Source organism: Neofelis nebulosa, chromosome 1 (genome assembly GCF_028018385.1).
Source record: "Neofelis nebulosa isolate mNeoNeb1 chromosome 1, mNeoNeb1.pri, whole genome shotgun sequence".
In the NCBI taxonomy this organism is placed as follows: Eukaryota; Metazoa; Chordata; class Mammalia; order Carnivora; family Felidae; genus Neofelis; species Neofelis nebulosa.
The window spans coordinates 51,979,446-52,004,060 of NC_080782.1; the positions used below are offsets into that span (position 1 = coordinate 51,979,446).

At 47.4% G+C, this 24,615-nt stretch overlaps 1 protein-coding gene, 1 long non-coding RNA gene and 1 pseudogene across 11 annotated transcripts; 2 read left to right on the forward strand and 1 right to left on the reverse strand.

Moving 5' to 3' along the window:
- Positions 1–1,196: 1,196 nt before the first annotated feature.
- C1QTNF2 (C1q and TNF related 2) lies at positions 1,197–23,820 on the reverse strand. 10 transcript variants are annotated; one of them, XM_058722186.1, is made up of 6 exons: positions 23,116–23,240; positions 22,646–22,789; positions 13,538–13,613; positions 12,688–12,767; positions 5,677–5,929; positions 1,197–1,968 (listed from the first exon to the last, which is right to left on the reverse strand). In XM_058722186.1, the coding sequence occupies exons 4-6, from the start codon at positions 12,730–12,732 to the stop codon at positions 1,355–1,357; spliced, it is 912 nt and encodes a 303-aa protein (XP_058578169.1). In that variant the 5' UTR covers positions 12,733–12,767; positions 13,538–13,613; positions 22,646–22,789; positions 23,116–23,240; the 3' UTR covers positions 1,197–1,354. The 10 variants fall into 10 exon arrangements, 9 of the variants coding, with proteins under 9 accessions (XP_058578169.1, XP_058578180.1, XP_058578203.1 ...); XM_058722197.1 differs by having other exon boundaries at positions 22,646–22,744; positions 23,116–23,234; XM_058722220.1 differs by lacking the exon at positions 13,538–13,613.
- Positions 9,884–12,071, forward strand: LOC131507456 (uncharacterized). Its single transcript, XR_009259502.1, has 2 exons — positions 9,884–10,749; positions 11,894–12,071. It is a non-coding gene; the product is annotated as an uncharacterized LOC131507456 (long non-coding RNA).
- Positions 18,903–20,146, forward strand: LOC131507449 (surfeit locus protein 2-like; annotated as a pseudogene).
- Positions 23,821–24,615: the final 795 nt, after the last annotated feature.

Genomic DNA, 24,615 nt, shown 5'->3' on the forward strand with positions numbered 1-24,615 from the left:
TGACCTGTGGGGCTCTCTCAGCACCAGCCACTTCATATTGTAGCTTTTTCTGTCCCTCAGATCCCTGTACTTTGGAAACCCCTGAGGAGGGGGCAAGATTCACTTACACGTTACTCCTTCCTGCCATCTTCTCAGGCACACTTGCCTATCCTGGTGTATCCGCCTGATTGAGAAGTGAGCCTGTAGGTGATTTGTAACTAACAATAAAGTGCTTAAGTGTGAGACTGGCTTACTCATGCATTGAGCAGATTCAAGGTTTTCCCCATATTAATGTCAGCTCACTCTTGCATTTCCATGAGATTTCCTGAGCAGAGTGAACTCTTTGCTATGGCCTGTGAGATTCTGTATCATATACAGCCTCACACCTCATGCCTCCTGTCTCCTTTCTCACTTCACTCATCTCTCTGGCCTTCAGTCAGTCCCTGAGATATTTTCAACTCTTTCCTGATGCAAAGTCTTTGCACCACAGCTCCTTCTTCCAGGAGGCCCCTTCCCCCAGACCTTTGTCTTGCTCTGTCTTCTGCTTCTGGACTCAGCTTAAAAATAACTTCTTCCTGGGGTGCCTGGGTGGCTCAGTCAGTTAAGCATCTGACTCTTGGTTTTGGCTCAGGTCATGATCTCACGGTTCGCGAGATTAAGCCCCGCGTTGGGCTCTGCACTAACAGCGTGGAGACTGCTTGGGATTCTCTCTCTCTTCTTATTCTTCTCTCTCTCTCTCTCTCAAACTAAATAAGTAAACTTGAAAACAAATAACTTCTTCCTGGTGCTGACTGGGAGGGCACTTAAGAGAGCCTTGGGGAGTGGAAGAGGGGGAAATATTCTGTTCGTGACCTACATGGAAGTTACAAGCTGTGTACATGTGTAAAATCTCATTGAGCTGTCCACTTAAGATTTATAGACCTTATGTAAGTAAACCTAAAAAAGTAAAATCTAAAAACAGTTTCAACTTCTTCCTTGTCTTATTACTATAGTAGTAATTCCTGTTACTCTTGACCATGGCATGTGTGTCTCTATCCTGGAACAATAATTATATTCTTTGATTGTTTATTTGTAAGTTGTATCTCCTACTAGAATGTAAGCCTCACAACGACAGAGCCTCTGTCTATCTTGTTCACAGAGGCACCTTCCAGAGCATAGCATAGTGCCTGTCACACAGTGGACACTAAAAAAATTTAGTGAATGGAGAGGTGGGAGGATGAATAAAAAAGCTTGGATTTAATGATGGAGGAAACAATGGGCAGAAGAGGAATGTCCGAGGCTGGGAGGTCCCACTCCCACTCAGAAGAGAGTTGAGGGGTCTTATTCTGGAAGTCCACGATCTGGTTACCTCCCTGGAGACCCAACACCTGCCTGTCTATACCTCATTGGGGTTGTCCTGGTCAGCATAGATGAGGAAGCCTGTGAAGAGGCTATCAGTCCAGTAAGGGTCGTAGAAAAGCCCATTCTGCTCTGAGTAGAAGATCTGCAGCCAGACCTCATCACCCTGCTTCAGAGCCAGGATGGTGGAGCCCGAGGCCACATCATGGTTGCCCGTGTTGGCATCGAAGGTCCGGATGCGGTACTGGCCATTGTGCACCAGGCCGATGGCCAGGTGCTTGTTGGCCAGGGTGATGTCGTAGGTGAAGTAGTAGATCCCCGGCACGCCACAGACGAACTTGCCACTGGATGCGTTGTAGTGGCCGCCCTCGTTCATCAGGATCTTGTCAAACTTGATGGGCAGCCTCTCCCTTGGGTAGCTCTTGGTCACTGCCACTGAGAAGGCAGACTTGGCGTGGCCACTGCCGCAGCTGCAGGGGCCTGGGAGGCCCGGCTCCCCCTTCCTGCCCTTAGGCCCCTTCTTTCCTGGTGTGCCGTGCTTCCCCGGGGCACCACTGACCCCCTTGGGGCCGCGAGGACCGGCCCGCCCAATGGCCCCGGCTTTGCCCTTTGGTCCTGGCTTTCCCCGGTTACCTGTCCGGCCAGGTGGACCTGGAAGACAGAGCAGCTGGTGTTATGGAGGGGCCTTCACAGAACTAGGCAGAGGCTGTGGGCCTTGGCTTTCCATCCTTGGAGCAGGAGCCTTTGGGTAATGGAAAGAGCAAGAAGGCTTTGGAGTCACATAGAAATGGATGCAAATCCTGCTGGTATAACCTGGGGCACTTCTCCCAGTCTTATCTGGAAAATGGGAATGGTGATACTTACCCTCCAGAACCACTGTGGATCAGGGCAAAAAAGAATAACTTATAACAGTTCACCCCTTTCCTTCTCCTTGCCTTCTAGGGAAGAGTCTGGTTTGCCTGCCAGACCAGTCCTTCAATGGGCTGTGTTGGTAATGGGTTGACAAAAGAATTGGAAGAAGCCTCTTGACTTCAACATATCAATCTTAGTAAGAGCCCTGCCTAGTACACAAGGTCCCTGTCCATAGTGCAAGAGTTTAAGTGCAGCACTGCTTATAATAGCAAAACTAGGGACAACTAAATGCCTGTCCAAAGAGAAATGATTCATGGGGCACCTGGGTGGCTCAGTTGGTTGAGCATCCGACTTTGGCTCAGGTCATGATCTCACAGTTCGTGAGTTTGAGCCCCACATCAGGTTCTCTGCTGTCAGCACAGAGCTTGCTTCAGATCTTCAGTCCCTGTCTCTCTGCCCTTCCCCAGCTTGTAAGTGCTCTCTCTCTTCCCCCAAAATAAATAAACATTCAAAGAGAAATGATTCCAAAATTATGGTCTACCCATACTGTGCAATTCTATACAGGAATTTTAAAAAAGTGAGGCGATTTATGTGTACTATTTGAAAACTTCTCTAAAGTACACTGTTGAGAGGAAAAAGCAGGTGACTGAAACTTTTTTGTTGAAAGGAAACCACAACACGAACTAGTTCTACAACCATTTAAGTGCATAGGAGAGTTGCTGGCCCATAGTAAGCACTCACAGCCCATAGTAAGCACTCACAGAATGTTCCTGAAGAACATTCCCCAAGTAATGTTTCCCTGTAGAATGACCCTTGGTTTTTTATACCCAGATTTCATAACATGTGCATTTCTCTCAATACAGTATTTTTGGCTAATGATTATACAGGAAACATGTCTATTTATGTCCCCTAAATTCAATACATCATTTTAAACAAAACAAAAGTGGGTAAAGATTTGGGTCATATCTAAATACAATTGTATAATTGGTACAATTGGTAGACTGGCAGAATTGGGTGTAGGTGTTTGAAAAGTTTGCTGAATGTTAATCGAGGGCCTGCTTCTGAAGTTTGCTGGTGCCAGAAGTAATCCTAGTATTATTGTACGCAGGTGACTGTTTGTAACCACCAAATGAACTGGGTGATCAAAAAGCAATGCTGTAGGCATTTTTCATTCTAAAAAGGCACTTTGATTCTTATATGCATATATGTAGGCATTTCACTGTGTCTTAAACTTTTGAGTTAACATGTAATGCATTTAAATTTTTCCTATTTTAAGTAATTGGGAAATAGATTCCCAAAGAGCATTTTCTCACTGAAATTTCTCATTTAATTTTCAGGAGCAGATTGCTTAATGTTAAGGGCCTGGCAATGAATGCCTGGTATTACTATGCACATATATAAATTATGTAGAAAAAGGCCAGGAAGGATATACATCTAACCAATTAATAGTAATTACCTCTGGAAAGTGAGGAGAAGATGAGAAGGGTAGGAATTAAGGAGCTCTATTGCTTTATTTGTATTGTTTGAATATATTACAATAAGAATTTATTTGTGTATTACTTGTAATTAAAAAAATTTTACATGGGAAAAAAGATTATAAAACTGTCCCATGAAAAAATAAAAATAAGCAAAACTTATTGCTTTAATAGTGGGAGAAAGGTGAGGAGGAATAAAGACTGAGTCATTTTGAATTGGAGATTTTGGGGTGAGACAAATAGATAAGAAAGCTTATCAGGAAGTTCTACAGTGTGTTATGTGGTGTACCTCCTTCTTGATACCTTTTCAAGAAACTTCAAGAAAAGCTGGTTTTACTTTTTAAGACCTTTTTGGAGATGGATTTGTATGTGTATGTCAGGGAGAGGTGGTTGGATGATATCCTGTACTTGTCCCAGAGTGGCCCAGCTTTGCAGGTCAGGACTCTCTGTCTCTTAACACCACCTTCCTTGGTGTGTTGCCTTAATTCTCAGCAGAGACTCTCTGCATGGGCAGGAGAGATGGCCAAGCCTATATCCTCATGGCTCTTGATCAAGGAGAAAAAGTCAATAGCAGAGATACCCTCTCACCTCTGGGACCTGTAAGATGAATGTCAGGGAAAACTCTGTCTGGCCCTGCTTGGAGCACCAGTCCAGACTGAAGCTACCACTGGGGTATCCCATGGAATGGGATACCATGACATGAGTGCTTGACACACTGTGATACCTCCCCAAGTCAAAGCCATTACCATTATTTATGTAGTTATTCTGTGGGGAAGGAGGTGCTTTGGAGGAGTTAATTTAGTATGGTAGGAGAAGGTCTAGATTTGGAGTCAGGTACCAGCCTATTATATGATCTCAGCACATCAGTTAAGGGGAGATGACCATTTATTGTACATCTACTTGATGCTGATGCCTCACACGTCATATTTTATCATCATCAGACCCCTGTGGGGTAGGTGCTGTTATCATCTCTATTTTAGAGATGAAGCAGCTGAGGAATGAAGAAAGGTTAACTAATTCACCAAAACAGGTCCCCAAGTTTGTTTCCAGAGTTCAGGTCTCGCAGCCATGACGTGCTGTTCTCAACTTAATCACCCTTGACCCTCAGTTTCCTCATCTGTAACATGGGGATGGTAAGAATACCTCCTTCATAGCATGGTATGGACAATCAATGGAGCAGCATACTCAAAAGTGCTTTGTCAACGTTAAAATGCCATACAAATAAAAGTTATTATGATTCCCCTACTGCTTAAAACATACATTTAGGGATGTTGCTGACATTAAAAGTTCTGAGACAAAGAATGTCAAGGCTGAAAGGGCCTGTAGAGACTGTCCAGTCTGCTGGCTGCCTGGCATCTCCTCCTTCATGACTTCGTGTGGTCCCAGCAAGGCTGTCAACCACAGTGACCAACTCACCACCCACTCACACACACCAGGGGTGGGCATATGACCCAGTCCTGGCAGATCGTAGTACCTCACCTCCATGGCCAAAAGGATTGGTGGTCCAGGATACCTATATGATTTAGAAGGATTAGTCATGCTGAGATTTGCTCTGTGGATCAAACCATGAAGAGTTAGACTCGAGCCCATTGGTAGCCATTTCAAAACTTCCAGCCTTCGTGAAAACAAAACCCACACACACAGATAAGCAGAGCCTTGACAACAGCTTTGAGCTCCCAGACCCAGCCATTGTTGAAGCTTGGCTCCTGAACTTCCTGGTTGCATGAGCCAATAAATTCCATTCAAGGCTATGAATTGAGTTCTGTCACTTGCAGCCAAAGGTGTTCTGAATCATATATCAGGAGACTTGTTTAAAGCAACTCAGCAAGTCAATGGTGCAGCTGGCGAAGGAACACAAGATCTGATACCTACTGTTCCTTTCAGGAGAATACACTGCTCTGTTTTTTAAAAAGACATTAATTTGGTTTATAATGAAATGGGATTCATACCGGTTTTCATAACTAAACTCCCTCTGTGCCAGAGGATGTCAACCCCAGGCAGGAATAGGAGAGACAGGCACTGGGCCTCTTACCTTCCTCTCCGCTGTCCCCCCGGTCCCCATCCTGGCCATCCTGGCCATCTTTTCCAGGAAAGCCCATTCTTCCCACCATTCCTGAGGGCCCTGGGGCTCCCGGGGGGCCAGGTGGGCCTTGGGGGCCAGGCAGGCTGCAGACAAGTTGAGGGGAGCCCTTTTGGAAGTCCCTGCGGGCGAAGGCACCAAGCAGCGGGTCAGCTGCACAAGGGAGGGCACAGGCCAAGAATACCCAAGGGATCATGGTGGTCACCTGTGGAAGGCAAAAGAGCTGTGAGCTGATTGGTGGTCAGTCAGAAAGGAAACCAGAGGAGGAAGGGAGGCAGCCAGAAGAGACTCTCTCCTCCATCATATACAAGTGGCTGGACAGTGTTCTCATGTCTTGAGGACATATTTGGATGAACTGAGTCACGGACGCAGAATACACTTTGGAGAAGTCTTGGGGGTGAGGCACTCATCATCGCACTGCTGTCCTTCGGTGTAGCTGAAACAGAGGCAGGACCTAACGGCCCAGTCAGGCCGATTGGGAGGAGCAGTGGGCGGAAAGAAACAAGCTAGGATTTCATTCGAATCCGTGGCACAAGTAGAAATACTTTGAATTGTAGGTGATGATTTGCAACTATGCTGCTTCTCCAGGGGGACTCAGAGTAGCACATGGCCGGGTGAGCACTGAGGCTCTGGTTCTGAGTCAAGGTGTCCCAGACCCGAACAGCACGGCAGGCGATGGTAGCAGCCTCTCTTCTAAGTGCTTCCTGTGCACCAGGCATGGGCTAAGTGCTTTCTGTACGTTACTTACCTCAGAGCATCCTTGCCAGAGAGACACAGGTGAGGCAGTGGATGCCCAGAAATTTTAACAACAAGCCTAACTCCTGCAATTAGCAGGTGACAGGGCTGGGGTTTGAGCCAGACGGGCCAGATTCAGAGTGTGTGCCACTCCACTGCAGGCTATAATGCATACTTTTTTTTTTTTTTTTTTTTTTTAAGAATTAAATGAAGGGACACCTGGGTGGCTCAGTCAGTTAAACGTCCAACTTTGACTCAGGTCATGATCTCGTGGTTTGTGAGTTTGAGCTCCACCTCGGGCTCTGTGCTGACAGCTCAGAGCCTGGAGCCTGCTTTGGATTCTGTGTCTCCCTCTTTCTCTACCCCTTCCCAGCCTGTGCTTTGTCTGTCTCTCTCTCAAAAATAAACATTAAAAAAATTTAAAAAAGTGAAATAATACACTTACATTGTTTGTGAAGTCAAATAATATTATAAGTCACACACAGCATAAAACTGTGATCTCCAGTCCTACCTATCCTTAACCTCACACCCTACCCCAAATCCTTTCAGCTATTTCTTCTTGTGTATATGGTTTTTTATTAACCAAAAAAAGTTTTTATTTTTATTTAAAGACCATTTAAAATTTTTAAATGTTTATTTATTTTGAGAGAGCGAGCAAGCGGGCACGAGCAGGGGAGAGGCAGAGAGAAGAGGGAGAAAGAGAGATTCCAAGCAGGCTCTGTGCTGCCAGCCCCCAATGTGGGGCTCGAAATCACGAACCTGAGCCAAAATTAAGAACCGGTTGCTTAAGTGACTGAGCCACCCAGGCGCCCCCCCAAAAGTTTTTAAGTAGGCAGCACGCCCAACATGGGGCTTGAACTCACAACCCTGAGATCAAGAGTCACATGCTCTATTGACTGAGCCAGTCAGGTGCCCCTTATTTATCAATTTTAGACATTATCTTCTGAATTTCATTTATAATAGATGAAGAATATGCCCCCTTCCAACACCCTAGCCCCTATTTCTTCTCCCACACGTAGTTAAAATATAATTTGTGATAAAGTCAAAATTTACACTCTGGATTATTATGAGTATTGTTTATTGCTAAGCTAAGCACTGTACTATAATTATATGTCCTTTCTTGTACATTTTTTCCTTACTGGAGATATTAACTTAATTTTTTCCTTGGCTTAGTTCCCTAAGTCACTATTTTCCACACTATCAAATATATCAGATAATTTATTCCATTTATTTTCCTGATGATAGAAGTCCCGGAGCCCCCCATCCTCCTGTTTGGATCCCCACACACGCTAACCAGTTGCCATCCTAGCTTCTTCTTTATGATCATTGTGGCGATCGTCTTTGCCTCTCTCCTGGGTTATATCTCCTGTTTTAGGAATCCTAGGTCTTTCTCTCTTTGTTTAATTAAAAACAATTTTTAAAAAATCCCTCAGTTTGGTGGCACCCATCCTGTAAGAGCTTCCTGGAAAAGTGGTATGGGAAGTCATCTTTAAAGAAATGTTGCAAGTCTCAATGTATTTTGATTTTACACTGTGTCCTCAAGGCTGGTGGCTGCAGTAGCATGATCACCAGAAGCCAGAGTGTTATATGCTCAGAAATGATGCACTCCCAGCCCCACACGTAAAGACGCAGATGCTTTGGTCCAGAGCAGGAATAAGCAACTTGACCAAGATCTCTCAATAAATTGGCTCGGTCACTTTGCAATCAACAGCCTCTCTCTCAAGAACGAACTTTCCAGGCATGATTTCTTCCCGTGGGGATGAGCTCCAAAGTGTAGCTTGCTTTGTCACCTTAGGCAAGACCTCTTCCCTCTCTGGGTCTGTTTTCCCACCTGAGCAATAAGAGGTTTGAACTAGGTCAGTGGTTCCCACACTTCTGCGTGGGTCAGACTCACCTGGAGGGCTTGTTTAAACCTGGCTTGCTGGGCCTCGCCCCCAGGGTTTATGATTCAGTAGGTCTGGGCTGGGGCTGGAGGATTTGCATTATAAATGAGTACCTGAGTGATGCTGCTGCTGGTAGTTCAGGGACCCACTTTGAGAATCACTAGACTAGATGGTCTCTCAGGTCTCTTCACCTCTGGTGCTGAGCCTTTCAGACTTCAACCTGCCCTCTTGCAGATATGTAACCCTTACTGGCTCCACTGTGACTGCACTGCTTTGGGCTACCTAACCAGAGCCTTCAAACAACAGGTGCTGTGGTGCTGGCAGGCCCCCTCTCCTCCTGGGCCCTCAACCTCCCTTTCCTTCCAACCTTGCTTTGCCCTGGTCCTAGGAGCCTGTCCAGACTTCAGGCTGCCTCTGGAAACAGGCTGACTCTACCTCTCCTCCTGGCCCCTCCAGAATCCTTAACCCTGGGGACAGATGAAGGGGAGAGAAAACCAGGCCTCTTCTGCCAGGGAGAGGAGGGGAGACCACAGTGCTGTACTGCCCCAGATGCAGGGGCTGTTCTAGTTCCAGCCAAGGCTCACCTTGTTTGGACCTCAGATGGTTTCTCTAGATAGGTGTCATAATGGTGCCCTGGCCAGGTAGAGGTGATTTAGTACTAGATGCTGTTTTCAATAACATTATGTCATATAATAACAAAATTATTGTCTTTAAAATTTCTTTAATCCTGATTAAGTCAAGAAAATTATTTCAGTCTGGTAAATTATTTCAGTATCTTTAATGCCTCCCTAGCCCTTTCCAGTAACCCTTTTTAATCAAGAGCACTGTTATCTGTGGCATTGCGCACCCGTTCTTAAAGACTCTCGAGCAGGCCCTCCCCACCCCCTCCAAATATGCACAGAGACCTTGGAAAGCCCCAGACAGGAGCACAGCACCAAGGACCCTGGGGAAGGGCATCTGCTGGAATGGAGGGAAGTCCTGAGGCCCCACATGGAGAAGGAGAACTGGACTGGGGCATAGGTGAGCTCTGGGCAACTTGTCTCCAAGAAGGGGGAAAAGCAAGACTTAGAAAGCGAGTGTAAGAGAGTGTTACAATCGAAACTTCCACCTGGGCACCAGGACTCATGAGAGGCTGTCTGCTAAATGGAGTGGTCAGGCCAAAGCAAAGAATTGACAAAGGAACAGTGTGAGCCCACTCCATGATTCCTGGCACTCTTGGCAGATCAAGGATTTTAAAATATGACCCGTGTCCCTGGGAGGGGGAGGGAGAGTGGCTGTGCCTCTGAGGGCTGTGTGAGAAAGCTGGAAGGTGAGAGACAGGCTGGGCAAAAGGGGAAAGAGAGCATGGGAAGGGGGCCAATTGCCTTCTCACCTCCCCAGGAGATGGAAGGCAGTAGACATTCCCCAGTGGGAGCCAGCCTGGGCCAGAGGGGTCTGGACAGAAAGTGAGGGGCCCCAGCAGTGATAACCATGCAGGGCAGACACCGGAAAGCCAGAGGCCAAGGGCGAGGCCTGGACTTGCCAACAAACAGAATGTGCGTGCCCGTTTCAGGGCTGTTACGGTCAGAGTCCAATATGGCAACCCCAGGGAGCCGGCAAAAGGCACCCCCGAAAGAGGCAGCTTCAATGTCTGCCAAGCCCAGAGAGGCAGAGCAGTTCAGTCCCTGTGCCTGCCAAGAAGCATGAAGAGCCTTCCTGCTTCCTGTCCCCTTATCTCTCCTTCCTTCAGCCTGGAAAGGGGTGAGCTGAGAAAGGGAGCGGATGGCCCTGCCAGCTTCACATCTTTGCTGAGCAACAAGAGGAAGTGTCATCTTTGAATAAAGATCGAAGAGGGGCGCCTGGGTGGCTCAGTCGGTTGAGCGTCCGACTTTGGCTCAGGTCATGATCTTGCAGTCCGTGAGTTCGAGTCCCGCGTCAGGCCCTGTGCTGACAGCTCGGAGCCTGGAGCCTGCTTCTGATTCTGTGTCTCCCTCTCTCTCTGCCCCTCCCCTGCTCATGCTCTGTCTCTCTCACTCTCAAAAATGAATAAATGTTTAAAAAATTAAAAAAAAAAAAAGATAGAAGATTGGATTTGATGGGAGTGGATTGCCAGGGCTTCCCTGGCTTCATCACAAAGGGGCAGAGGAGACAAAAATCAAGTTACAGTTTGATGTGCCTCTGGTGTCACATGTACTCAACATGGTTGGCCTAAATGACAGTAGAGGAGGTTGGCAGACCCGGTGAACACGGTGGAAGTGTCATATGCATGATGTACTTTCAGAGAACCATGTCCCCAACGCTCCCAGGCCCCAGGTATCTCCATCTCCTCTCCTGGTCTGCTTGATGAGAGTCTTGGAAAACTGTCATTGTTACTTGTGAGCTATGACACATCTGGGCACCCACAAGAGAAACTCAATTCTCAAAGCAGGTTTGTAATGGTTTGGAAAAGTTGCAACGGCAAACATTTTGGACCAGGGAGAGGGAGGAAGGAAGTGGGTGGGAGTGAGTCTCCCAGGCAGATGAGAGTCGTGCAAACAGCTAGATGAAGAAAGGCAGGAAGGAGAGACAGCTAGATGAGAGAGGAAGGAGAGAGAGGAAGCATCTGTTTCAGTTTGCAGCCCCCTTTTCTCTTCTGATGATCATTCTCAGCCATACAAGCCCAGAAAGAGGGAGCAGGGTCTGCTGTCCCGCCTACCTCTGCCTCTTTGGACAACAGGGGATCTCGCTTGATGACAGCTGGCCCAGAGCAGGCCCCAGTGGCTGGGTGGAGCAGCAGGGCTCTGGAACAGGCAGGGAGGAAGGGATTTCTCAGAGCTGGAGGCTGGTGGTTCCCAAAGTCTGAGCCAGGAACTGTTTTGGAAATGAAGGCGGGGAGACTAGATTCTGGAGGGAGAGGAGAGACTCTTTGCCTCTAGAGCACCTCCAAGAAAAACAAGGCTCCAAAAAGTCCTGCTCCCAGACAGTGCCCTCACCCTCCTGAGTCTGGCCCCCATGCCTACTCTCCACACTATGGTGGTAAGCAAACCTGGGGGCTAGATGCTTGGAGGGGACCCAGAGCCCCCAAAGAATCCAGATAGGTTACCTCTTCCAAGCTCTTTTAAATAAATTTAGAAACTTGAGGAGGGCCCCAACGGACCAACCCCTTTAGTTACAGACAGGGAAACTGAGGCAGAGGTAAACTGACTTTATTAGACACCTACAATGTTCCAGGCACTATGTGAGGCTCTTTGCATGAATTATTTTATTTGGCATTTATAATAAATTCTATGAGGGTGGGGCGCCTGGGTGGCGCAGTCGGTTAAGCGTCCGACTTCAGCCAGGTCACGATCTCGCAGTCCGTGAGTTCGAGCCCCGCGTCGGGCTCTGGGCTGATGGCTCAGAGCCTGGAGCCTGTTTCCGATTCTGTGTCTCCCTCTGTCTCTGCCCCTCCCCCGTTCATGCTCTGTCTCTCTCTGTCCCCAAAATAAATAAAAAACGTTGAAAAAAAAAATTTAAAAAAAAAATAAAAAAATAAAAATAAAAATAAAAAATAAATTCTATGAGGGTGATAAACTTATTGTCCCATTTTTCAGAGGAAGAAACAGAGGCTTCGAGAAGTGAAATGATTTACCCGAAGTCACACAATTGGAGCAATGGGGACTACGTTCAAACCCATGTCTGAGGGATTCTGAAGACTACACTTCATCTATTATACCTCTCTCCCTTCCCCCTGCTATTTTTGTGTTTTATATAAGAGGAAACTGAAACTCAGAGAGGCTAATTTGCTCATATTTACACAACTAATTCATGGCAGAAGTTATATTTGAACTTGGGTTTGGCTGACCCTAATGCCCAAATGCTTTCCATTATGTCAGCATTTCTTAGATTTTCCTCCTAAGTATTCCGAATCACAGAGGAGACCTTGAAGCATTTGCCAAAGCCACACATAGCAATGGAGAGATTTCTTTCATATCAGTTTACACACACACACACACACACACACACACACACACACACCTGTAAACACACACATACACACATACACCTGTGTATATATAATACATGACTGAAAACGTAGAAGTGATGCTTTCTCTCCTCAGGATACTTGAGGAAATCGATGCTTGGGAAAAACCTCCTGTCCTTTGAGAGGCCCACACATGGCTTAGTCAAGGTGATGGGGTGGGGGTTGGGGGGTCCTTGGCCCTGACGTCAACAAGTCCCTTTGGAGTGTTAATAGGGTGTTCCCATGAGCTGAACCAAAAAACCAGCACAAAGCACAGCCCCAGCCCCAGCGGCTCACTCCTTGCTTAATCCCAGCAGGAGCCTCCTCGCTGGTCTCTTGCTTCCCTCCACGCCCCCCCCCCCCCCCCCTGCCAAACGTACTCACCATGTGAAGCCAGAAGGACTGTTCAAAACCATAACTCAGCCACATCACTTCCTGGAGGGTCTTACTCCAGTTGTTGCCGGCTGCAAATAGCAAACATTGGAAACCCTGACGTGGCCCACAAGGCCCTAAATGACCTGGCCCTCGCTGTCACCGCCCCAGTCCCAGCTCCCCCTGCCTGTCCTGCTCCCCCTTGCCTAGCCACCCCACCTCCTTCAGACCAAGCTCTGTTCTGCCAGCCTAGGAGCCGCACCCTGTTGGCTCCCTGGCTCTTTATTCCTCGTGTTTCAGCTTAAATGTCACTTCCTCCAAGGCCTTCCCTGACATGCCCTCTCAGACAGCTCTCCCTCTGGACTTCAGCTCGTGTGTGTCTTTCTAGCCCTTACAACAATGCATGTGTATTCGTTGTGTTTGCTTGCTAACCTGCTTATTGGGCCTGTTTTCTCTCTTAGTAAAGTGGAAACCCCATGGGAACAGGGACCCCAGCTGGTCCTTCTATATCCCCAGGTCTTCCAACTTCCTTGCACACAGGGAGTGTTGGAGAAATCTTTTCCTGATTAATGAGTGAGACCCACACTCTACCCTCAAGAAAATCCACAGCGAGGAGAAGACAAGGCGATGGACTAAATCCAAAAGGAGTCCTTGGATTCAAAAGAGTTTTCTCCCTTTTTCAGTTTTTCCAACCCAAACCGGATCTAATTCTAATCCCTTGTTCCTCCTGACCTCCTAGAGCACAGGGGGCCCCCACCCTCACTCTGGGGAGAGACCTTGTAGAACATTTTACACACAGCAGGTGTTCCATAAGTATCTGTTCAATTGATCAGAGAGAAAAAAAGTATTGGTTCTTCCTCACCTTTTTAAAAGCTATCTTAGTTCCTAAATTCTCCTTTCTGGTGGGAGCTGAGTAAGAAGGCTGCATGACAGTCTTCCTGTCGTAGAAAAAAAAGATACATTAGTAGGTCAACCTCCCAGAATGAAATCATGAGGTACTAAACTTGGATGAAGTTCTTCAGTCTGGTTTTAATTTGCTCAGTCCCTGGGCTTCTCATGTCTCAGTTAAGTCACCAAAGATTCAGATACACATGTTCTAGGAAAACACTAGGAGCTAATGTAGGGGGATGAGCCTTCCTCCTTTTTTCTGCCCTTGGCCCCCAGGACATCAGCCCTTGGTTCACTCCCAAGGGCCCTCAGCCCAGACTGTGCCGAGAAAAGGGCCACAATTGGGGACATCAGTGTCCTGCTGACCACACCGGAGTGGGACACTGTCCTGAGCATTTAGCGAGGCTGCTGAATTCTGAGCCATCTTGCCTGGGAGACAGGAAGATACATATTATGCTTAAAGAAATCTGGCCTGTTGGTTATCAGGTTTTGACACACTGACAGGTAGTGGTAGTAATACACTCTGCAATTAAGGGCAATGGGAAACCAGGGGCAACTGGGTGGCTCAGTCGGTTAAGTTTCTAAGTTTGGCTCAGGTCATTATTTCATGGTTCGTAGGTTCCAGCCCCGTATCAGACTCTCTGTTCTCAGCAAAGAGCGAGCTGTGGATCATCTCTCTCTGTCTTTGTCTCTGCCTGTCTCTCTCTCTCTCTCTCTCTGAATAAATAGACATTAAAAAACAAGCCATGGGAAACCCACCCACTTAGTTCTTCAACTATCTAATGGAAGTAATAATATATCCAACTCCTGGAGTTTTATAGGAACAATGAGGTGCCGTACTCAAATCTTTGAGCCCAGTATGCGGACCCTAACTGTTCAGCAGTTGGAGAGAACTTTGCCCCAACCTTAACTTCCTCCCTGTGAGCTCTGCCCCAACCCTAACCTCCTCCCTGTGAAGTCCACAGACAGTTGCCTGCCTCATCCTTCAAGGTTCAGTTGTACTACTGTCTCCTCAGAGAGACCTGCCTGGTCACGGAACGAAAGTATCTCACCCACCTCTGGTTTGCTTTTCCTTCAAAAGCACGTGGATCAAGTTGTGATTATATTGGTTTCTCGACCCACTAACTGTGTCTTCCCGCTGGTGTGGAAGGTCCAGGAAAGCAAGGCCTTGTTTGTCTTGCTCTTTATTATGTTACCAGAGCCCAGCACTGTGCCTGCCCTGCACATAGGACATGCTCAGCCCAGAGTTGTTCCACAGCCTGAACAAAACACTCCTAATCAAGGGCAACAGGATCACAACTGTCATTTGCTTTGTGCAGATGACAAAGCCACACTTGGCCAATGAAGGAAATAGGGAGAGATGACCGGTTTTGGATTGGAAGATGTGGGTCCTAGCCCTAGTCTTGTAACTTACTGGTTATGTGACTATAGGAAGTCATGTCCTTGTATTTGAGCTTCCATTTCCTCACCTATAAAATGGAGGTAGTAACACTCACACTGTCTACCTTACAGCGCTGTTCTGAGAATCAAACAAGATAGCGAATGTTGAAAGCAAACATATCAAAGTTAGAGCCTGAAGTTGTAATTGCCACTGCCTGTCTCTGAACTAAGAGCAAGCAGTTCCGACCTCCCAGTAGGAGCCCCTGGAGTGTTTGGGGGAGTTCTGGGCGGGGGAGGGTATGTGAATCCCACCCAGCTAGCAATTCTCCTAGACTCTGGGGTTAAAAGGGAAGGGCTGGTGGCTGCAATGGGGTGGGGCTTGCTTCAGGCTGAAGCTCCCTGAAACTTCCCTTTGATGGGAGTGAGAATTCTATAATGAAAAACACCACATGCCCTCTCTGAATTCCAGGAAGCAAATTGCAAACAGCCCTCTCCAGCTTCTCCGAAAAGTTGACAGACGGCCTGGAGGAGAGGGGCTGGCAGCAGCTCTGCACACAGTGCTCATGGAAAAGGCCCCTTTCCTGGGATTTGGAAGCACTCCAGCAGCCCGAGCCTAACGCAGAAGGTTAAAAGGTATGGGGTCCACTTGCCAAGAAGCCCCAGAAACTATTTTATCTGCTGTTTTCTTCTTCCTCCACTCCCCGCTTCTGGCTCAGTGTAGAAAAAGAGATCCGAGGACAAAGCGCGACCTAATGAGATCCCAGGGGCCAGGATCTCGCAGGGCTTGCCCTGCCGAAGGCACACGGGAAGTCAGCCTGGCGACCACTGTGCTCACACCAGAGGTAGATCTTCTGCTATACACACCCAAACCCTTGCAAACCAACCAACATGGCATGTGATGTGACGTGGGGGGCAAGGGGCCCGCCCGCGGCCCCGGGCCACCGGCTGCTTCACATTGGGCCGCAGCTGCCTGTGCAATGAGGGCACAAAGCCATCAACTTTGGAGCTGCCCACAGTTGTTTTCTGCCATGGAGACCAAGGACTCCAGTGAGCTAGAAGAATGCAGCTGATGTGCCATATGTGAGGGGAGGGAAGGAGGCCTGAGGGTGTTCCGAGCCCTGTATCCAGCTTGTCCTGAGGGCCAGCCTTCAAGTGGCAGGCCAGAGTGCCGGGGAGCGTGTTTGAACAGTGCTATCCAGTAGGAATATGATGTGCGGCCACCGTTCAGAATGGGTCTCATTGCCATGTTCAAAAGGTAAAAAGCAGCAGTGAAATTAATTTTAATATTTTATGTAGCCTAACATCTCAAATATCATCTCAACATGTAATCAGTGTAAAAATTATTAATGAGGCATTTCACATTTGTAAACTAGCACACAGTGTTGGAGTCCCAGTGTGTATTTTACACTTGCAGCACATCTGAATTCAGACTGGCCACATTTCAGGTGCTCACCTGCCACGTGGTGGCTACTGTATCAGCTCAATACACAGCCGCTTGAGTTGAGATCCCATGAACCAGCTGTGGGACCTGTTACAAATTACTTCTTCTATCTCTCTCAGCCTCCTCCTCTCCAAAATGGGGACAATAATAATAGTACCTACCTTAGAAGGTTGTTATGAGGTTAGAATGTTCCTAGAACAATGCTTGGCATGTGATAAGGGATACAAGAGCATTAGCTATTATTGTTATTTCTTCTCCTTCTGAAGATCAAACAAGATAATGGATATTGAAAATAAAGCATGAATCAAAAATTAAGACCTTGTTTAAAATTGTAATTGTCACCAACTGCAACTGAACTCATGAAGAAAAACAGTCCTGACCTGAGTCCTGTGGCATTTCAGGCGGAGCCCCTGCCTTCTTCTATTTCTCAATTTTCATTTAAGGTGGTTTGTATTGTGTTTCTGTCAGTTGCCACCAAAAGAGAGGAGGCTTGACCTTTGCTCCCGCCCTGGCATTGCGTCCTGAGGGAGGGATGGGGCTGTCTGCCTTGGCCCCATATCACTGAGCTACCTGGTGTGTTCATGCTCCGTAATACAAAGAGGTGAATCGATGGGATAGTGCTCAGCTCATCAAGTGACAGGAGGCCAAATGGGGTGTCATGAGCTTGGTACCATGGTTTGGCACATGGATGCTCAGTAAATGGTGTCACTTACTCTTATTGCCTACGAGGCCAGACACTGAGGTTCCGGAGATGAAAAGATGTGACTGTCACTCTCATAGGGCACATGGTCTGGTTATACTGAGGGTCCAGCCTGGCACACCCGTGTGATCATTTGGAAAGCAAGCCTTGAACCTCCTTTGTCTTTAAAACAAGCTATCTCTCCAAAGGGCATCCAGAACCATGCAGAAGGCAAGGGAAGGAAATTTGGGGGCTAGATGATCCCTTGGAATAGTATAGAAGGCACCACACTTGAAGACCCAGGAGCTGAGGGAGAGGAACAAATTCTGAACTCTGAAGGGCTAGGGAGAAAAGGCCAAGTTGTCCTTGACTTCTCTGGGCTTTCTGTCTCCATGGAGTTAGTCCCAGTCAGGCCCTGACAGGTATTCACAGTAACTCTAAAGACCTGACACGGGGCTGGCCTTCAAGAAGCACAGAGCTGGTCTGGTGCTTAGGAGTCATGTTATAGATGTTTGACCTTTGTTTTTTAACCCCTCTGGGCCTCAGTTTCCTTATGTGTAAAATGGAAAAAAAAAACATACTGCATGGTCTAGTTTAAACCATTTGAATTTGAAAAAGCATGATAGAAAAATATTTATTGTTTCGTTTTATGTGTAAAATTTGAAATAATTCAAAATCCCCAAATTAAAAGTTTGTCAAGAACCCTGGAAGGCAGTGTGAATTGTAAATTGTAAACCGTGCTTATGCCAGAGCCACAAGACAGCATTATTCTAATAGGTAAACAGAAATATCTGCATTTTGAGTTACACAAGTTTGAATTGTTTGAGGTCTTTAGGCAAGTCTCCCTGAGTTATTAGATCTCTCATACCTCTCTGGTAGAATAATTGTGAACATCAAATGAGATAATGCAGTAACCAGGCAACAGTAAGCACTCCTTAATGGTAGTATTATTCTGATACAATGATAATAAGTGAAAACAATGTGAGATACGATATAACGATATTATGGGAGGCTAACTGAGCAGACCTGGGTCTTCTGCTTCCTCCTCTGTAAAGTGTGAGAATGGGGAGTTGAATGATTGGGAACTTTGGGGTAAACAGCTGGAAGGCAGTCATAACAGCTGATATGATTTTACAACAAAGCACAAATGCAAAGGTCCAGGATTTCTGTATGTGTGACCTACTTTAAAGTTTATTTATTTAAGAGGGAGAGAGAGCAAGAGTGAGAGCGAGAGAGCACAGGCACACAAGTGGAGGAGGGGCAGAGAGAGACACACACAGAATCCGAAGGAGGCTCCAGGGTCTGAGCTGTCAGCACAGAGCTCCACTCAGGGCTCAAACCCACGAACCATGAGATCATGACATGAGCTGAAGTCGGACACTTAACCCACTGAGCCACCCAGCTGCCCCTATGCGTAACCTACTTTAAACAGGATTATAAACTTCGAATTTACTCATTCAGCAAACAGCTCTTAATTAACACTGCAGTGTGCACTGACCTCTGGTTGAAAGGCATTAAAAAGCTAGGGAGGAATGTGGCACCTGGGTGGCTCAGTCTGTTGAGTGGCTCAGGTCATGGTTTCGGCTCAGGTCATGATCCCAGGGCCTGCTTGGGTTTCTCTCTCTTTCTCTCTCTGTCCCTCCCCACCCCCTCTCAAAATGGATAAATAAAGCTTAAAAAAGTAAAAATAAAAAAGCTAGGGAGGATGGCCCTGCCACTGAGGGAACGATAATCTAGACCTGAGGCTTATCGGTGGCCTTAGGTAAACCACTGACTGATGCTTTTTTGGTTTTGTTTTTCATTTGAAATTGTTGTCAATGTAAACCGTGGGAGGTCTTATCTTAAAATCAAGATTTCTGGGCAAGGGCATCAGAATTTGGCTGGAGCCTTGCGCCTGCAAGGGAATGCTCTCTCACCGGCACGAGCTGCCCTGCCTTCTGCCTGAGCACCAGATCTACACCTGTGGCAAGAAATACGGGCAGCTGGCCTGCACCTCCCCGAACTGCATATCGTGCCCAGCACCAAGAACCCACCCCAGCTGTTCTGCAAACTCACCCTGCAGCACATCAACAAGTCCCTGGAGCACCCGTTCAGGCCTACCCAGTGCCAGCGGTACCAGAGAACTGTGCGAAGAGTGCCAGGAGCAGCGCATGGAATGTGTGCCTGTCTGCCTGCTCTTGCACAAAAGGAAAAGGAGGGAGACCAGATGCATAGCTCCGGGCCACCCTGTCCAAGAGAAGCCTTCTGGGAACCCATGTCCAGCGATCATGGAGCAGCTGTGAGCGACAGCGAGGACAGCACGACACACCTGCACCTGCCTGAGTTGTTCACTAGAAAGGACCTGGGAGGGACTGAGCATGGGGACAGCACCAATGACTTTTTGCCAGAGGAGGAGGGTGAGAAGCCAAGGAATCCAGGGGAGAAGAGCCCTGGGGCCAGAGAAGAGATGGAAGTAGACAGGGACAGGGTTCTCAAGCACTGGGAGAAGAGCTCAATGGAAGCTCAATGGGCTCACGGAAGTTCAAAAGTCATCACCATAAACTTGGGGCACCTGGGGTGGCTCGGTTGGTTGAGCCTCCCCAACATTGGCTCAGGTCACGATCTCATAGTTCATGAGTTTGAGCCCCACATCAGGCTCTGTGCTGTCAGCGTGGAGCCTGCTTCGGATCTTCTGTCCCCCTCTCTCTCTGCCTCCCCCACTTGTTCTCTCTCTCTCTCTCTCTCTCTCTCTGTCTCTCTCAAAAATAATTAAACGTTAAAAAAATATTTAAAAAGTCATCACCATAAACCTAAGAGCTTCAGCACTTTTAAACAGGTTAATGAAAGGTTGTTGGAGAAAGCAAAAAATAAAAAATAAATCAAGATTTCCAGGTGTTCTTGAGAATCTGGATTATTTCCTTGAAAAACATTTGGCAGGGCACCAATTGACTGCCCTTTGAGATGAAGTGTTACGGGCTGAAATGTGTTCCCCCAAATTCATATGTTGAAGTCCTAGCCCCCAGAACCTCAGAATGGGGCTATATATTTGGGGATTGGGCCTTTAAAGAGGTAAAGGAAAATAAAGTCCTATGGACGGGCCCTAATCCACTATGACTGGCATCCTTATAAGGAGATTAGGACACAGCACACAGAGGTCTGACCTTGTGAGGGACAGAGAGAAGGTGGCCATCTGCGAGTCAAGGGGAGAGGCCTCAGAAGGAACCAGACTGGCCCTCACCTTGATCGTGGACTTCTAGCCTCTGGAACTCTGAGAATAACTTTCTGTTAAGTCACCTGTCTGTGGTATTGTGATGGCCGCCCTAGCAGACCACTACATAGGACCTACATTCTGTGCCCACAGTCCTTGCCACTCCCAAACGACGTGCATTCTGCTTACTTCGGTGTCACCCGTGGCCCCTGCTGGCATCTGAGCTGGCAACCTGTGGCCTAGAGGAAAAGGGTGTTCTCCATGTATGTTATGTGTTCTGATTTCAAAGCTTTGATGTTCCTTTTTTCCTTTTACTGTCTTTACACTTCAGTAAGGCTAATACTATCATCCTCACTTGGCAGAAGAGAAAACAGGGCTCAGAAAAGTGAAGTCATTTTTTCCCAGTTAAAGCTGGGAGGGGACCCAAGCCTGCTGACTCAGGGACCAGGGCTCATGTCCCTCTACCATGTGCTGGGCACAGGACCCATGAGTATAAAGCCTTAACTAACAGGGCAGCTATGTGTGTGTATGTGTGTGTGTGTGTGCACGTGCACGTGTGTGTTAATAGAGTTAAGCCATTCACAGCAATGCACAAATCCAAGGAGGATTATTTCCTTGGAAAAAGACTTGGCATAGAATTCCTTTCAAAAGTAAACCTAGAATAGAATTTGAGCCGAAATCTGCTTTATGCAGGAGTTCATCTCACAGAGGCAAACCCAGCTGGCAAGCCTCTGATGGGGGGAAGGGTGAGGGAAGCCATGAGCGTGTACATGGACTATCAGCCTATGCTGAACATTCGGGAGCAGACAGCACTAGAGCCTGGTACTGTAGGAAGGAAGGTTCAGTCCCCTATGTCCAATCAACAGATGAGGAGGAGCAAGACAGGGAAGAAGAGGGATTTGCTGAGAAAGCAGTCACTTCCTGGGGGAACCTGCTGACTATTTGATGGAGGCAGAATAGTTTCAGAGATGACCCCAGACTTGTGGAAGAGACCTCAATTTACTCGTACAACGACACACTGTGATGCCTTTATGAGAACAAAGTAAGTCCAGACGTGCAGATGGAAAGACGGCCAACATACGCAAAGTGAAAAAGGCAAGTTGCAGCATGGAATGTAAAGGATGATTCTCCTTGAGCTAAAAAAAAAAAAAAAAAAAAAAAAAAAAAAAAAAAGGGACACACACACACAGAATTTGTGAAAGGACACAGCTTCTTGATAAACAGGTTACCTCTCAGAATTAGGAGCAGGTGTGTGGGCTTTTACTTTTCACTCCCCCCCCTTTGTTGTACTGTCTGAATTATGATGAGCATTGTTAGTTTTACGTCATTTAAAACAAAATGTAACCCTAACATTTAAGGATCAGAAGGTAGGCAAGTTTGGTGTCCCTGCTAGGAGATGGGGAGAAGTCAGACATTTGGGAAGAAGCAAACTCAGTGGCACACTTGATGCGTCAGAATGAAGGGTAGTAGTGATGTTCTAAGAGGTGTGGGGGGTCTGAGGAGTTAGCAGTTGAAAGTGGACTTAATGGATACAATTACCAGATAACAGAGTAAATCAGGAAAGAACTGTGTAGACGGGGGAGGGGGCAGAAGGGGGTGGGGAGAGGAGAGGACAGACTTTGAACAATGCTAACTGAGCATCAGCCATGGGCTGACATATGCAGGATTTGTTGCTATTGCTGCTGGTTGGGTGGGGGTAGGAACAGGTCTGGGTAGGATCAACAAGGTCTCTGGGAGATGGCGGGTCTAAGACGGGGAAACTTTGAAGGGTTCAGGTAGGAGAGTCTTGTGGCCAAAGAGTAGAGGACGCTGAAATTGTGCAAAGGCTTTGTGGTGCTGGGGGAGAGAAGCGGACTGGGAGACCACTGGGGGCCATTGCAGTCCTTCAGCTGAGAGATACAGTCCTGGAACAGGACGGCGTCAGTGGGTTGGAGAAATAAGAACACAGTAAGACAAGGCTTGGAGACAAGTAGTTTGGGGGAAGAGGGAGGGTGAAGAGAGTTGTAAAGAATTGGGTGCAGGGGCGCCTGGGTGGCTCAGTCGGTTGAGCGGCCGACTTCGGCTCAGGTCATGATCTCACGGTCCGTGGGTTCTAGCCCCATGTCGGGCTCTGTGCTGACAGCTCAGAGCCTGGAGCCTGTTTCGGATTCTGTGTCTCCCTCTCTCTGGCCCTCCCCTGTTCATGCTCTGTCTCTCCCTGTCTCAAAAATAAATAAACATTAAAAAAAAAAATTAAAAAAAAAAAAAGAATTGGGTGCAAACCTCAGCTTGCCATTTAGTACCTTTTGAACTCAGTTTGCCCATCTACATACATATTTAATTAATATAAATGAGATCACGCACTCCATAAATAACAACTTTGATGGTTAGCTTGGGGCATTGGACTCAGACTTACCAGGGTTCAATCCCCTTTACCACCAGTTACTAGCTGTGCAGTCTTGAGTAAGTCATTAACGTCCCTGAGCCTGGTTCCTCTTTTGCAGCTGGGGATAACCTGTCGTCATGGAAATGAAACAGCACACCAGAGGGCTGGCAGAGCCTGGCACAAAATAGGCGCTCAATCAATGGTAGAGGTATTACTATCAACAGGTAAGCCATTGAGCACAGAGCCTGGCATACAGTAAGCGCTCAGCACATGTTAATTCATGTTACACTTCATAAGGCAGAGGTCAGGAGCTGGGAATCCCGGGGCTGCCCGGCCTGCAAAGAGGGGACGTTTGCAGCTCTCCACCTCCCTCCCGCGGACACACCCATGTCCCCTCTCCAGCACCGGATCCTTCCCCTCCCACCAGCGCTTTCCGACCCCGCGGGAGGGCGTCGGAGGTGCGGGCGCGGGTAGCTCGGGTAGCTCTCGCGGATACTCACCCTAGCAGTCTCGGCCACGTCCAGGGGCTTCCGGAGCCACGAAGCTTTCGGCGCTGCTCCGCGTCCCCGCCTCCAGCCGCAGCAGCTCGGCCAGCGCCCGCCCCAGGCATACTTTTCCCATCCCGTCATGGGCGGGAGCATTTGGTTCCCGGTCACGTGGGCCAGCCCGCAGCTCGGAGCTCTACTTCTGGCAGCCGCATCGGTTTGGAAAAAATTTCAGCGCTGGTGACAACTTGAGTGTGTCAATGCATGTCTGTGTGTAGAACTTGTCAGTGTATTTGAAGGTTTACATGCGCGAGAGTGATTGCTTCTCAGGCGATTGCAAGGGTGTGGATACTTGTGCCTGTGTCTCAGGAGACATCTGTATTGCTTTCACGTGAGCATTCATCTGGCTGTGGATCAGAGGATGCTTGTGGGCGTGACAGCTTATAGCAGCGTAAATTCCTCGGTGTACCGAGGGGAGTGTACCTAGTTGAGAGTGATTATGAATCGTGTGTGCATGTTTAGTTGTATGTGTGTGCATTCATAAGCGCATGTGTCCAAACGTGCATCAGGGCTCCTGTATGTGCGTTTATAAGCACATGTCCAAGATTGCAGCTCCGTGTATAACTGAAGTGTCCTTCATTTGCTGGGTGTACACATCAGTGGCTGGATATCTGTGTGTTGGGTACATGTTTAAATGTGTGTATGAGTGTGCACAACCACATATCAGTGTGTATGTGCATGATTTTCTGCGTGGCACCTGTTTGTGCAGTGGCTCACTTTGTATATGTACACATGCCTTGGTGTAGATTTGTCCAGATGTGAGTGTGCATGTACATAATAGTGCCCCTGTGTTCCAGCCCTCATCTCCCTCCTCTTAGAAGCAAAGGCTCACTGGCTCCACAAACTCTCTGGCCTGGAGTCAAATTGCTGAGTGTCTCAGAATAGACAGAGTGATCTGTTTAGGTTGCAAGCAGATACCGGAGGAAAGAAAAATCATAGAGGTCTGGCTTTAACTTTTTCCTGTTCTTTCCACTGTTCTTTTCTACAAGCTACCACTATTTCACTCAGCTGTCAGAGCATCTGGTTAGCAGATGATACATGACCCACATTCAGAATTTTAATGCAGGTATGCATTTGACCTCTGCGGATTCCACCACCTAAGTCAAGTCAGTACTTGATGGATGGTGTTTTATTTTCTGAAAAGTGGAGAGTAATGATTATATTATTGTATTCTCTTTCCCTCCGAAGTTGGGACACTCACCCATAAGGGTGTTTGATAAGCCACTGAACTATGTAGAGAATTATTACTAACATTACATAAACATTGTCTGAGGATGAAAGTTAGTGGGCTCAACAGATATTCATTCAACAAACAGTTGATAATATCGGTTATGTGTTATGAGTTAGGTGCTGGAGATGTGGAGATAAACCAAATAGGTTTGGTGCCTGTCCTCATGGAGCTTAGAGTCTAGTAGGGGTGACACGAGTGGCTACAAGTGAAATGAGTGTTACAGA

Coding starts and splice junctions, on each gene's coding strand:
- C1QTNF2 (XM_058722220.1), bottom strand. CDS start 12,732: ATGTGGCTGAGTTATGGTTTTGAACAGTCCTTCTGGCTTCACATG. Junction 5,930..12,687: donor AGTCCTTCTGGCTTCACATG/GTGAGTACGTTT, acceptor TGCCTTCCACAG/GTGACCACCATGATCCCTTG. Junction 1,969..5,676: donor GGGGGACAGCGGAGAGGAAG/GTAAGAGGCCCA, acceptor TCTGTCTTCCAG/GTCCACCTGGCCGGACAGGT.